This window comes from Moschus berezovskii, chromosome 18, assembly GCF_049115385.1.
Source record: "Moschus berezovskii isolate FMDL1 chromosome 18, NW_MosBer_1.0, whole genome shotgun sequence".
NCBI classification, from domain to species: domain Eukaryota; kingdom Metazoa; phylum Chordata; class Mammalia; order Artiodactyla; family Moschidae; genus Moschus; species Moschus berezovskii.
The window spans coordinates 65287765-65303389 of NC_142477.1; the positions used below are offsets into that span (position 1 = coordinate 65287765).

The 15625-nt window shown below is 38.8% G+C and overlaps 1 protein-coding gene across 16 annotated transcripts in view; it reads left to right on the plus strand.

The window, feature by feature from the left end:
• Positions 1-15625, plus strand: part of MAST4 (microtubule associated serine/threonine kinase family member 4) — a 642435-nt gene that overhangs the window by 556145 nt on the left and 70665 nt on the right. For all 16 annotated transcript variants that reach the window (XM_055421937.2, XM_055421941.2, XM_055421938.2 and 13 more), the window contains 3 exons: positions 2127-2196; positions 7485-7563; positions 14088-14245. In XM_055421937.2, the coding sequence (XP_055277912.2) occupies positions 2127-2196; positions 7485-7563; positions 14088-14245 (307 nt within the window). The remainder of the gene's footprint in view (positions 1-2126; positions 2197-7484; positions 7564-14087; positions 14246-15625) is intronic.

Consider the following 15625-nt stretch of genomic DNA (forward strand, 5'->3'; position numbering starts at 1 on the left):
GCAAAACCCAAGATAAGAAATGGTTAAGGGTAGCCCTGATTTTTTGTCTTGTTTTTTTAAAGAGCGGAGTTAAATTAACCTACCTCTATATCTCTGTCTCTGCCCATTCATCCTCAGTATGACGGGCCACCATGTATTATAAGATGTTACATGGTTTCCTGGGAGCCCACTCATTAAAATCTCTAAAAGTGAAAAGGTTCTTAAGATAATTCCTGTTTCTGCCTCCTTCAGATTCTTCAAAATATTTAATAAGCTCCCTCTACTTGTTCTGGTTGATCTCATATAATCTCCAGATATAATGTTCTCTTTACAAAGAACACAGGGCTAAGAATTTGGTGCCAAGTTTTATTGGCCTTATTATTTATTCTCAGCGATTAGAGTAGTAGGGATTGTTCTCAAAATGCCTTGGCTTCAATCAGTTGTTTTGTTTCTCATAATTTACTGATAGTTTGCTCTGTGTGGGGTGTGAGCAAACCAAATTTTTTTTTCCAAATAAAAACAAAATCAACCCAGAGATTTCTGGCATTTGACCTCTTTCCCTTTAGAAACAAGATTTCTGGCCATCTTGAAATCAAGACCTTTTAAGGAATATGAAGAGCAATGCGCAAACTAACTAGGGGAGGGGCTGGGGGAATGAAGGTTGTTGGGAGAAGTTCAAAGAATTTAATTTAGCTGTGTAGATAAAGGACAGAAAGGGTCCTGGATCCCTGGATGGCACAAGCAGAATCCATTTCTCTAGAGGCCCAAGAAACAACAGATGCAAAGGCGTGATAAATTTCATTGCAGCAGGGGGAAAATGTTTCTTGATACTCTATCCATAAAGAAAGGTGCTTTTCAGCACTTCCCAGTTAAATGGCTTTAATTGTGCTGTCTGTCATAAACTTAATGGCATCTGTTGATGCCATCACTACAAAATCTGCAACTTTAAGTTAACTGAAAAATTTCAGTAGAGGCGCAGCCAGTCCAAAAGTAAAGGTAACACTGAAATTATCCCCTTCAATGTGTTAATCTATTCTTTTTGCACACGGGTAATAAATTGGTTACCTTTATGGCTAGGTGCCGTTTCGTGCTCCTTCCACCTAATTACAAATTGTCACTTCTGGTGTGAAAAAAACCAATGTGGCAACACTGGCTTGCTGTTAAGGATTAAACATGTCTTCTTGATTTATTTTCCGTGTTTCCAGAACATGCAGCATTTGTTTGCAGCCTTTCCTAACCTCTTGTTTAAACCGGCTACAGTCCCATCCGGTCCTCAGGCCATTTTGCCAGCCTAATTAACCGTGCAGAGGGAAGTGGGGTGGTCTGGCCTGCCTTGTGCCTCCCCTCGCCCGCTGCCTGCCAAGCTTGCCCAGTGATCAGCAACAGGTTGCATGTTCTGATGGGGAAAGTAGCAAGCCTCCAGATGAGCTGTCACCTTACATAAGCATCCGTGTGCCACCCACCATGGAAGAACCTGGGGAAGACACCTTTTGCCAGCCGCTGGGTGGCTATGGCTTTACAGGCAGCCTGGCCAGTCACCCCCTCAGCTGCCTAGGAGCAGAGGGACTATTGAAGAAGATACTTCAGGGCCTCTAGGCTGGGTCATTTGAGGTCTGAACTGCTGGGGTTCTCCCCAGTATTTTATGCCCTGTTCTGACATTTCTGCCTTTAAAATGTGTGCTTTGAAGAATGAGGATTTATTGAGAACACAGACTTTTGTTCTGTTTCAGTAAATAAAAATACCGAGGCTGCCTTCCTAAAATGGAAAGCCTCACCCTCCCAATTGAAGCTTATCTTCTCTATCTATCCTACTGTGGAAATGTTAACATCTGGAAGAGCAGGAACCAAGACATATGTATGTATTCATTATTCTCTGGGACTGAAATACTTACATTATGAAATATATGGAAGTCTGCTGCTTGGTGACATGGGTTTGTTTATTTATATATTACAGCCTTGGAAAGTTGTGCTGGAACTCAGGCCAATCCCTTCCTCTGCTCCAAATAAAACTGAAGCATTTTTTGAGGAGATGGACATTTTAAAAAGGTGTACAGAAGCTTACTACTAAAGAGAAGAGCGTCTGGATGTAGCTAATGATACAGGAATAAAATCTTAATGTCATTCTTTTTCCTTCTTTCTCTCTACAGGAAATAGCCCTCAAGATAGTCCAAGAAATTTCTCCCCCAGTGCCTCTGCCCATTTTTCATTTGCACGGAGGTAAGAACTTTTTGTGAGTAGAATGATAAAGCGTTTGGTGGAGAAACCCTGCCCCCTGCCCCAGTTCCTCCACTACCCGTTAGAGTTAGAGATGGTCCTTGGTCCTTCCCTAGATGGTGGGCTCCCACTAAGGGCAGAAAAAACCAATTTCACCTTTTCTCCCATCCCTCGTGTCGTGTCTCAGATTTTTTACTGACTTATCTGAGCTTATATTATAAGGACTTGATTCATCCATGTGTCCTGGCACAGCTGTCGTTGTCACTGAAATTCTCAAAAATAAATAAATAAATTAAAATGACCTTACTTGGGATCACAAGGTATAAACTCTTAAGATGCCTCTTTCCTTGAGAGCACCAAACCCGCAATTTAGTGACCTTCCTGAGTATTTTCTCTTCCTTTCTTAGTTAGAATAGGACACCAAGTATCAAGACTATATGTCTCATATCTGGGTCGATGAGTCACGAGACAGTATTGCTGCTCAGAGGGTAGTGGGCGTACGATCTGTTACCAAAGCTTTTATCTTGGGATCACCTACTGTGGTTTCTCCAAGTCAGAGATGTCGCACAGCCGCCTCTTCTGTGTGTGAAATTAGTGTACTTCCCCTGTCACATTCAAATCTTCACTTTCCTCCATTCCTTTTCCCGCCAGGGAAACCACACGGAAGACAAAATTGCCCCTTTAGCCAGGTTCCTAAATATTCGGAATGAATTGCCTTTATGGTCCGAATGTCCTGCATATTTATTAAATTTTCTTCAGAGAGCTAATCATACCTTGAAATGAATTAAAATAACATTTAATTAAGACATTCAGGTAGGTTAAAAAAATAGATTTAACACAGTACGTGCAAACCTGCAGTGCCATCACTGCCGTTTGTCATCATGTAATGTGTTTTCTGTTACTAGGTCCAGAGGAAAGGATCTGCTTACAGTGTATTCGCAATTCCTGTTAATTAAGATTCTCCTGTCTAATCACACATTCCCCACCACATGGTGAATGCCTATGTGTACCAGGCCTTCCCCATAGGGAGGACAAAAAGTAATTGAGATGTGATCTCCAAGGAACTTTCTGAGACCCACACCCTGGTTTTCCCCAATTCCAGCTTTGATTCTTTTAGTCCTCTTACAGCCTGTAAGCACTGTAAAGAAAACGTGACAATTAATTGGTTCCACAAAGCCTGTGTTTGTTTGTCCAATGAATATTAATTCACGATGGTGCTACTATTCTAAATGAAAAGGGAAATCCTATAAAAATTGGTTTAAAAAAGAACACAGCATATTCCTTAAAATATGTTTCTTTGAAAAAGAAAAAACAAAGGTGGGGGGGAGGTGGTGGTGGAATGCATTTAATTACTTTAAGTAAAAAGAAAATACACATCTCATAGCCTGTTTTTAAATGTGACCGAAATCAGTCTTTTAATCCTGCCAGATTTATAAAAATGAACAGAACCTAATAATTAAGTGGCTGACTAGAGGACAGATGACTCTGGTTTCTGTGCTATAAAAAAAAAAAATACACAAACCCCCAGGCATGTTAATTTTTGACAAATAAGCCGTAAACCGTAACAGAAAATTATCACAGGAGACCTCTGGTTCATTTTGCAGGAATTTCCAGATGGAACTCACTGCACAGTCTTCAAAAAGTATTAATTTTGATTAGGACTTGAGTGATCATCTTTTTAAACTTTTATCCAAGTAAACAGAACCTGTGTTTTCTCTGAAAACTCAAATTGGCCTATTTTTAACATCTGACATCTTTCTCTTCCATTTTAAAGTTGATCTTTCATTCACGAAACATGGAAATTCCACTCATGGGTTGAATTCCCATTCCCTACCATTTGGTATGCTTTTCTGAGACCTTAGGAAGTAATGCCATTTTGGGAGTCCCACATTTTATTATTTTGTGCATTAATTCCAACAGATGGAACAGATTGCCCTGTTTTAAAAATTATTCTTGGGTAAAGGGATAAAGGTCGGACTTACTAATCTTTTCTGACCCTACTTATCACATGTGTGAATTTCCCCTCAGTATTCATCTCCTGGTAATGTACTAGTTGCAATTAAGACTGGGAAATAAGACCACACACACTTGCTTTCCATACTATCTAACGTGTGTCTGAGAGTGAAATTATCAAGTTAATTTTTTTAGTACTGGGTTAAAATACTAGGATGAAAATGCATGTCATAGTGTAGTGGGTTTTGTCTGGAACAAGGAAACATATTTGTATTTTGCCCGTAGCTGTGATTGTTGGTATTCAGCTACTGAGTCGTGTCAGACTCTTTGTGACCCCGTTGACTGCAGCACCCCAAACCAGTAACTGGGATACTGATTTACGATCCACCTGCTTGTGGAGTTACTTAGTGTTGCCTTCCTTGGTGGTAAAGTGGAGGTGATAACATTGGCCTGCCTTCCCTAGAAGTTATGTAGAGGCTTACGTGTCATACATTGCTTTCACTTTCATCAGAAATATTAAGAGAGCCCTGAATAAATGCTGGGGATGTCTCCTGGCTGCCTAGTTGTTATTTATCAGGTGAAATATCAGAATGTATTTCCATAGACAAATTACTGGAACAGATTTGCCCGCTGAGGTCAGGTCATGAGACATTCATTGAGCACAGGTGGGCTGAAGTTACTCTGGTTACATTATATTGGCATAGTTCATCTTGTTCCAGTATCAACTAGACCATAAAATGTATCATGCCAGATGACTATAGCAAGCAAATATGAAATCTGCTTCCTCTTTATACAGTTGTAATAGCCAGATTGATACTGGAACTTTTCTTTCTTCCTTTGTCGTACACCATGTTAATCTAACTTTTTGTGGTTAGTATTGAAATGATGGAGGTTTCTGGGGAGGGGTGGATTTTGAGCGGGTAGTTTTTGTTTGTCTGCTTTTGTTGTTGTTTTTGCTAGTCACTTTGTAGCCTGTGTTCCCATCAGATGTTTTTCTCGTGTTACTTTTTCATTTAGTATAACTTTGAAATTTCCACCCACAAAGGAAACACTCTTTTCAAAAAAAACCTTGTGGCTTTGGCGAGAATGTAGTTTTGTTTTCAGGTAACATTTTACTGGGAGCTGCTACAAAGAAAAGAGAACGTTATTAGTAGGATCCAAATTGTACTTGTGTGGATAGCTTTCTTCAAAAAAGGGCATGCTATCTCTTAGAGCACATATATAGCATATATAGAAAGTTCTCAGGTGCAGTTGTCATGGTAATGAAAATGCAGTGGTCCTTTGTGTTCTATTTGAATAAATAGACACAGACAACTTAGGGAACTTTATGAGACATAAATTATTTCTGGTCCGTGGCTGTACAGAGTACTGAGCACATTCTTGTTTAAACATCTTTCTAGTCGTGTGTTTTCCAGAGTAAGCAAATGTAATTTATGCTTCAGAACTAATAAGAACATGTCTCCTCTTGGAGTTGTTCATTCATCTGAAATATGTTCATTGATACCTGAGGGAAAGGAGAGTTAATGAATCACAAAGTAGAATCATGGTGGGGGAAATTGTGTCCTTCACTCTTTCCAGAGACTAGTTTCTGATAATTGCTATTAAATGGACTGAATAATTCTTTGAAAGCCATATTCTTTTAAAAATTGGAAGTGTTTAAAATAGAGAGTCCAGGCATGGGTTCTTAAGTCTGTGATAATTAGCCAAATAATCTAGGACCAACCTGTGTCCATTTAATTGATGGTCAATAGTCTTTGGAAACGTGTTATTAGAATTAGTTTCTTCTTAAATCTTTTAACATTTTAAATTGTATAAAATTATTTCTAGAGAACTTGTGGCATTTCTTTTCATTCCTTTTATTTGATACATTTACAAACATCTTAATTTGCTTCTTTAAAATAAAAAAAAAATGCTTGATTCAATTGTACTCCAATCATGGTCACAGAATTGACAGGTAAATTTTACTAAAATCTTAACATTGTACTACTTCTGTGATTTATCCACTTGAATTTCTCATTTTGTCTTTGTGGACCATTCGCATTTATTGGAGGTAAAAATAACATCCATGGTGGCCTATGATTATATTCTCCCTTGATTATAATTTAGGCTAGGATGTCAGTTTTCTACATAAACATGTGATTGTGACATTTCTCTAATTCAAGTCAAATTCTGAAGAATTCCCTGATGTCCCCTTATAGTGAATGTGTCTGTGGTCAATTTGATCTAGTCTTATCTCTCACTTGGTAAATTAATATAAATCATGAGTTGCAAAAAGGCTACATATGGTCAAAGAATGCAGTATAGCTCTTTAGAAAAGTGTGTTTTTCCTTTTCTCCCCATGGCAAATGTGTGTATATTTGTCTTCACCACGTTATGTGATTTTGAAGGCATAGTCCTATTCAAAATTGCTAATAAAATAATCCTACTTTAGCAACAGGATTGTCTTCACTGCTTTGACAGCTCCTCTGAGACCCTTGTAATGATCCCAATTAATAACTATAGAGTTCAACCCAGAAGCTATCCATCCTGTTGCCATTTGGAGATAAAAAGCATATTCTATTAAGACTCCTGACAGCTTCACCTCTGTGACTAGCGCAGGTCACTCTACTCTGCATTAGCTTCAACCACTAGTGGAGAATTTTCTTTCTTTGTTCCCTATCACTGGCCAGAGCAGGGCCACACGCTCATAAACTCTGAAAGAGGCATTTGCTGGAACACTTTATAAAGCCAGGTCATGTCAGAAGGTAATAACTCTTAAGAGATTCTGAGCACAAGGTCAGTCACTTTCTTAGTGCTAAAGTTATTTGCCACTTAAGGCTTGAGCCAGCCACGAGCCCTCTGATCCTCCCTTCCTTTGGTGTGATGAGTAGGATTGTTCTCTTGAAAGTAATAAGCTGAAAGTCTTTAGGAAGAGGTGGAAGTCCCTAGAGGCTCTCATACCATGCTGGAATTGAGGCCCTGCCAAAGACTGTGGCCCCAGTTATCAGTATCCACATAGGAGTGTTTTTTCCTCCTGCCTTTCTATTTTTATTCATCTGAATCTGCTGAGTCCGACCAATGTAATTATCCCTGGTATTCATTTTGTCAAAGTGTATTAGTGAGAGATCAATAATATGGATCAACCCATTCACTTTCTACTTGTTTGGGTGTATTGATTCAGTTTAAATAAAAGTCAACCTGCTGTATAATGTTTGTTTACTCTGGCCCTTGCTGAACATTTCCACATCCTCATTGACTGCGTTTGTGTCATTTGTTCGACTAAGAATACTCGGTTTCCCTGGGGTTCCCGTGTAACCCTACTCCAGTGTTGGCCTAAGCTAATCGCACTTTCTCACCAGGACTGATGGACGCCGCTGGTCCTTGGCTTCCCTCCCCTCCTCTGGCTATGGGACAAACACTCCCAGCTCTACGGTCTCTGTAAGTGCCCAGTTTTTCTCTGTTACACCCCAGAGCTCTTGCATGGGCAGTACTTTCTCTGGGTGTTCCCTGATAGGGAGGAGAGGATAAATTCTGCATGTCTGCCCCTCCGAGTAGGCTTCACATCAAATGATGAGCTGACAAACACAAGCTTTTAAATTATGGTGCACAAATTGAGCAAGTCCCCAGATCACAAGTTGGGAGGAGACTGGGAGCTTTTGTTTTAATACCATTTGGTGTTTGGGGGTAGGGGTGGGAACACAATCTGGTTTTATTGCTTTGGTTCCATGCCAGTGATATTAGTACTGAAAATGCCATTAAACTCTGATAGCCTGGGTCGTTTTTTTCTTGTATGGCTTAGATGTAGAGTTCTGTTTTGTTTTGTTTTTTAGTTTTTCTCTTTCAAAGGAAAAAAAATGGCAAGCCTTAAATTTGTACCTTCTGGATAAAAACTTTCTTTTAAGGAGAGATTAAAAGAACTTAGCAGTAGGTTAAGATCAATACAGAGACAAGATGAAGCCATGGAAATAGAATAGAGGAAGAAGAATGCTGTTGCCGCAAACTACAACATTTCAACAAGAGCTCTAGCAATTACTGAAAGTGATTCAGTGGCTTAGATACATGCCTTCTCCATTTAAATTAGTGATATTGTGGGATATTTGTCTCTACAGAGCTTTATTTGTTTACTTTTTTTTATTGAAGTAGAGTTGATTTACGATATTGTGTTAATTTCTGCCGTAGAGCAAAGTGATTCAGTGATACACATACACATATATACATTCTTTTTTATATTCTTTTCCATTATGATTTATTCCAGAATACTGAATGTAGTTTCCTGTGCTATACTGTAGGACCTTGTTGTTTATCCATTCTTTATATAATAGTTTGCATCTGCTAAACCCCAGACTCCCTGTCCATCTCTCCCCTACCTCCCTTCCCTTCTCCAGAGCTTCTACAGAGATTTAGAAGCTGGTGGTCATTTAGAAGGACCTAGGATATGGTGTAGGTCAATCAATAAATACTTAATGGAGCCGTACCAGCCAGGAATGTGAACCTGATGGTTTTAGAGCCGCTTCTGAGTCATTCTCATCTCCATTTTGTCAAAATCTATGGTTTATTGCAAAGGGGTATCTATCTCCCCACCCCAATGAACCCCAGCACTGTGCTAAGCATATAGGTTCACACTTAATATCGGTGAATTGAAAAGAAACTGTGATTAAATGTATAAACTTTAATCAATATCACCAGTGCCTTATATTTTATGTTTCCAGAGTTCCAGATGCTATGTAACATGGGTTTTCCAGAGCAAAACATGGGCCTGTTAAAATCTGTTGGATTATTTTTACCATCTTCTTATAATATTTTATTGAGGAGCAATAACTTATTTTCCTATGCATTATTCCATTATGTTGTGGTATGTGAGTTAGTTGTCCATTTAGATTGTTTTTGTGAAACATCCTGACAACCTTGAATAGTTTCAGTGGCACTTTAGCCTCACATCCAGGAAAGGATATTCAAAACTCTTGAATGGCTTCAGTGGATAGAATTGTCACTAAATAACAGTAAACAAAGTCAGCCTTGTTTTTTGCGCATCAGTTAAGCATCATTGTTTATTATTAGCCCATGTCTTAGATCTTGAAAGCATTGGCTACCACAGTGTGAAAGTGATTGCTGAAACTGACTGACCAGAAAGCAAAAAAGAGTAAGAATTTTAAGTGGTATTCTTCCCTAGACTTGTGAGCATCTCCAGTTAGAATCGAACCACCAGTAAACAAGAGTACTTGTTCCGTTCTCCTACATTCTCTCGCTGAATCATCCCCATGCCCCAGATTTGTATCTTCTTTCTTGACTTCAAATCCTTTTTATTTTAGCTATATCACCTTGCTTTGCCCTGCAGTCAAGTCTTATTATAGTTTGGATATAGAAGTTTCTCCTTTGCAAGAAAAACAGGGGAGCATGCAGAATCTTCCCTCTTTCTGTCTCTAGCTAGTAAATCATATGTCATTTTAAAAAGTGAATCTAAAAAGCAAGGGTGAGCTACATAGATGTGGACCCCATTTGGTACAAAGTACTTTAGAAATATTTTATAAACACTTATTATGTGCTAGGTACTAGTCTTACTGTTTACAATGCATTGGCTCATTTAATTGTAAATGAAAATTTATGAAAAAAATGAAAAAATTATACATTGTAAAATTTAATTGACTTGTTTCATTGTCTCATTTATTTGTAAAAACATGCTTTATAATGTAGTTGCCATTGTTTTCATCATTTTATGGCTCAAAGCTCTGAGACACAGAGAATGAACTGAGGGGCTCTTTACTAACCCCTGTGTTGTAGCAATAAGAATACAGTAAGTTTCTCAACCTTGGGCACTTGACTTTTTAAAAAAGGAATTCACAAGGTATTGCTTAAACCAAACTTGATAATTAATAAATCTGACCTGACCATCTGTCATGATTTCATTGCTGTCCCTGACTTACACATATGCCTGAAGAGGAAGCTTTCTGAGAGTTTTTAGTCACACACATGCACTATGCGTTTCTAACAGCTTCTGCCCAGAGATAAGGCGGCTTTTCTCTTAGGCATTTATTTTACTGGAGAAGGTGGTATCATATTCTTGTGGATCTTGTATTCCTCTTTTCCCCTTCAAAATCAAATTGTAACTTTCAAAATGACAGTCATTTCTGAAATGTATTTTTGAAAATACTTTTGAAATAGATTTTTGAAATGTAGGTGCTCTAACAAGTTCAGTTATTTTTTTCTCCTTATTGGCTATTGATAAAAATGATAACTGAAAATTTGAAAGGCTGCTTCTCATTTTCTTCAGTTTCTTTATGTTCTTGCCCTTTACATGTTAGGACAAAAAATTGTGCAAAACTGCTCAGGAGTTGCATTTTTTTCTTTTCTAAGTCTAACCTGAATCACTTTTAGAGTCTCATTTTCTAGGTTAACTGGTTGTGATTAAGTTGATTAGAAATGATTTTGGTTATTTTTAAAATAAAAATACAGAATATATATGGATAAAATCACAAACACTTTGAAAATACAGCTTAAGTTTTACAGATATTTGTTGTTAGCTGAGTTCCAAAGTTGCTAATGCTGAAATGTAAATACCATGTCCTTTGGGTATTATAGAAACTGCAAAATTCCCGTGTTAAAATGCTTCATTCTGAAATTGAAAAGATTTGATCATATGAAGTTAATCAGTCCTTCCTCAGAATATTTAGTATTGCTGCTTCTCTTAATTTCAAGTTTTGTAGTAAAAATTAATTTGAGAAACTTTTCCAAAGTAATATTCAGATTATAATTTTTAATTTTAAAATAAGTAATATGGAATTATAGTAGTCAGAAGACATCTCCCATATATTTCTGACAGATAAATTATTTTCTGCTGGGGGAAAGAATATAAATACTTATTAATATGAGGTCTGACTATAAAATAATATGACTCTGAGTGGAAAACTACACGTGCATATGAATACTGTCCTTTGCAAAGTGCTTATCTTGGGAAACTAGTTTATTTGATTGATATCATTACTCACAACATCTTGGGGAACTCTTCTAATTGCCTTGAGAACTAGAAGCACAGTTCTTTTTGTAAATCTTCACTCTTTGAAAGTGGATTTGATTTATGGTGTAGTCAGAAGTTATATATGCAAACTAGTTGGCTGATGAGACTTACTGGCACCACATTTAGAGAGCATGCTAGAAATATAAAGTCATGGGACTTAATTAATTGAGGAATTCCAAACTAATTCTTGAAACTCTAGTAAAAGTGCAGTTCCAAGGATGCATTGAGCAGCAGAGGTGTCTTTTCAGGAAGCTTGCGAGGTCCTAGGGACAGCGCTTGCAGCCCCTGTCACAAGCTCTCCTCTGAGTCCCTGATCTTTGCTGGAACTGACTCCTGGACTGAGCCTCTGTTCATTAGTGACTCACTCTGGGGGGCCCTGTTTGATACCTTTTGAATTCCCTAGCCATTTGGAAAGCCCCCAGTTGTTCCCTGTTCCATAAACTCATCCGGTGGGTGTCACTTGGATCGTGTCACCCTTTTCCCATTCACACCTCGTTTGTCCCCACTGAGAGGAGGGATGCTGTCTCCCCAGAGAAGCCCTTTGCCTCTCACTTTGCTAATACTTTTCCCACCTCATCATTCGTTTTAACATGCCCCATCAGTAAGCCCTGGGCACATTGCTGTGAGTTCAGTCACATGGTTATGTATATGGTATAACCACAAAATTTTCCTGTTGGAGTTAGCACCTGTAAACATTTTATTACATTTGCTACAGCTATTTTTAACATAAACTTTTATTTTGATTAATAAATAAAATAGTAGAAATCAAGCCCTTCCCGCACAGTCCTTTTCTCTTCCCTCCTTCTCAGAGGGAGTCACTCCCTAAAGTCACTTGTGTCCTTCTTATGCAAGCACAGGTTCATAATGCCTTATGTGAAACTCTTTAAGTCTGGTGTGATTCTGAAATTAATTTTCACATTTTACAAAGTTAACATGATCCTCCCTGTACTGTACATAACAACCCAGCAGCAACTGGGCCAGCAACTCAGAATCAAATACATTAATATTTCTATGGCAAAGCTGAATTAACATTCATCTCAAGTGGATTAAATGCATATTTTAAATGACTTTCCATCAGTCCAATTGATGGTTTGCCACCAAAAAGTTATTACTGGGAATTTATGAATAGACATCTGGGTTTTTGAATCTTGGCTACAGAATTGTGTACATTGATTTACCTTTGAGACATATATACAAATTCTTAATTCCGGTTTTCTGTTTGCTAATTTCATCATCTTTGCTTTTATGGCTGCTGCTTCTGTCCTGCTGGCGTTGATTTTTCTTATTCTTTTACTGATTTCTTGAACTGACTTTGTGTGTTTTGTTTCTTTTTTTGTAGTGACAGTATTTACGATTTTGCTTATGTTTTTTTTGACTAGAGCTTTGGTTTACCTCAGAAGTCTTTCTAGTAGTGTTCTCATTTTTATAGTTTATTAAATAATTTCATTACATTGTAAAAATTCCTCTTAGTCTTAGTATGTACTTAGAAAGCATTTTATAATTTCAAGGAATAAGGCTATTTTAAAGCTTTAGTTTGTTAATTTCTAATTACTGCAGTGTTGCTGCAGTGTTTAGGAAGTGTGCTCTTGATGTGGCAGTTTTTTTTTTAAAAAAAAACCTGCTTGAATGGATTATTCAAATGAGTGGTATCTTTCAAAATATGTTTATTCTACCTGTGTTTCCATTACTCAAACATTTCTCATTTCTTTTGTTAGAATCACTTAAAGAGTTTACCTCTCAATAAAAACAAAAAAGCAGTCACATTGTTTAATAGTTATATTTCTCAGATTGATTAAAAGCAGTGTTGTTTAGCCATTCACCTTTTCTACCTTACTTTTCTGTAAGTGCTGAGTGATTTTCAAAAAGCACATCTAGGTTCAAGGGATTAAAAAACTTAACACCACTGAAGCTGTTTAAAAAAAAATAGCGTTAAGTCAGAGAACACAGAAAAAATTTCCAATTCCCAGTTTTTAAAACAATGGCATTAGTGAGACAAATATTTTCTTTTTCCACACCCTTTTTACCCAGGACTCATATCGGTGATAATTGCACGAAAGGACAGCATGCTTTGTAAAGACAGATCTCATTAACTTATTACTTTATGATTATACATCATAGAGTTCATTTATGATTATACATCATAGAATTAATTTTATGTTACTTACCCTAATAACAAGTGTTTGAAGTGAGGATGTCACACTCAGCTGAGAACTAATCTGTCATTTATCGCACCCAAATTCTTACTCCAGTTGTCACTTTCTTGCTCTGGTTTTGACTGGGTCCCAAGAAAGCTGATCACCGAAGAACTGATGCTTTTGAACTGTGGTGCTGGAGAAGACTCTTGAGAGTCCCTTGGACTGCAAGGAGGTCCAACCAGTCCATTCTAAAGGAGATCAGTCCTGGGTGTTCATTGGAAGGACTGATGCTAAAGCTGAAACTCCAATACTTTGGCCACCTCATGCGACGAGTTGACTCACTGGAAAAGAGTCTGATGCTGGGAGGGATTGGGGGCAGGAGGAGAAGGGGATGACAGAGAATGAGATGGCTGGATGGCATCACCACCTCAATGGACATGAGTTTGAGTGAACTCCGGGAGTTGGTGATGGACAGGGAGGCCTGGCGTGCTGTGATTCATGGGGTCGCAAAAAGTCGGACACGACTGAGCGACTGAACTGAACTGAACTGAACATCCATTTTCAGACCCTGGTTTTTCTTCAGAGGGTAAACTATTTTTGAGGAAATTGTAGACAAGCGAGATAAAATATGGTAGCCATGTAGACCTCTGGAGACCACATCCAGGTATACATTTAGGCACCAGCTCTTGTAATTGTAACATGGAAAGGATGCAGCATAAAATGGTGATGTAACAAAATTTAGTGCTATGACCTAATATTCATTTAAAGCATTTCTCCTTGTGATAGTCATTAAACCTCACTTTGGTTTGTTGTAGTCATCCTGTTCCTCCCAGGAGAAGTTGCATCAGTTGCCGTATCAACCGACACCAGACGAATTACACTTCTTATCAAAACATTTTTGTACCACCGAAAGCATCACCACTGAGAACAGATGCAGAAACACACCCATGCGCCCCCGTTCCCGAAGTCTGAGGTATGTAGACCTGATTAAATGTTTTGTTAGTTGGATAACCTCTTTTCAACCATTTCAGGGAAAGACTTTTGGTCCTCTAATTCATATATGTGTTAATTGGTTTATGAATTACTATAAATGTAGTGTGATTTTTTTTTTTTTTTGCATCTACGCATGATATAGTGAATTGCCATTGAAAGGCCTCTTACTGTTTTTCTTTTAAATTCTTACAAGTTGCTGATTGCTGTGGTAACAGAAACCATAGTGGACTGCAAGGACCACCTGAGGAACTTCTAGCCATTGGAAATTTCAACCGTCTAATTATGGCGCTACATCAATTACTGTTTTACAAAGAAGCTTGGCTAAAAAGGAAGGGCAGCGTGTTCAGGTTCACATGTGGAATTCAGATTCCTTTTTACGAAAATCCACCCAGGGCTTGGATTTTTCCTTCTCATCACAAGTCTTAATTTCTCCAGGATTATGAGTGAGCCATTAAGAGTTTATGTCCCTTGTATTTTGTCAGTGCCAAATGTAGTCCATTTGACATTGAGTAGAGCTGGTTTTGGAGAAGGAAATGGCAAGCCACTCCAGTGTTCTTGCCTGGAGAATCCCAGGGACGGGGGAGCCTGGTGGACTGCCATCTCTGGGGTCGCACAGAGTTGGACACGACTGAAGCAACTTAGCAGCAGCAGAGCTGGTTTTATTTTGACCTTGTCTCAGAAAATAATAGATGTCCCTGTTTGGTTCCTCTGAGAGTGACTCTAACAGAGAAACGAAGATATTTATTAAGGAGTGCTTGAGAATTATACCTGTCAGGGGGAAGGAGTGGGTAGTGAGATTGAGCAGGAGAGAAGTCCAGCCGCAGTGCAGGCCTGACAGCGACAGTCAACCCCGTAGGGAGTTCTGGGGATAACATGACCCATCAGAGTTGTCCCTCTGGACCAAAGGAAGGACCTCCTTCATTATCTCCACTCAGTCCTGGGATGTGGTACCCTGGGAAGGACTTGGCCTTGGGTAAGGGGGCTCTGTGTGCATGCCAAGTTGCTTTAGTGGTGTCTGACTCTTTGCACCCCCATGGACTGTAGCCCACTAGGCTCCTCCGTCCATGGAACTCTCCAGGTCAGAATCCTGGAGTGGGTAGTCATTCCCTTCTTCTGGGGACCTTCCCGACCCAGGGATCGAACCTGTCTGCTGTGGCTCCTGCCTTGCAGGTGGATTCTTTACCATGGACCCACTGGGGAAGCCTGAGGGGACTCTGCATCTGAGACCATGTCCAAGGGGACTGACAGCTGCCGGCTTCTACAGCCCCTGCAGCTGGGACAACAAGTCCTTCTCTGTAGGGGGAGCACGGTAGTCCATCTCTGGGTCCTCTAGAATATGAGATCTCCATGGTATATAGAA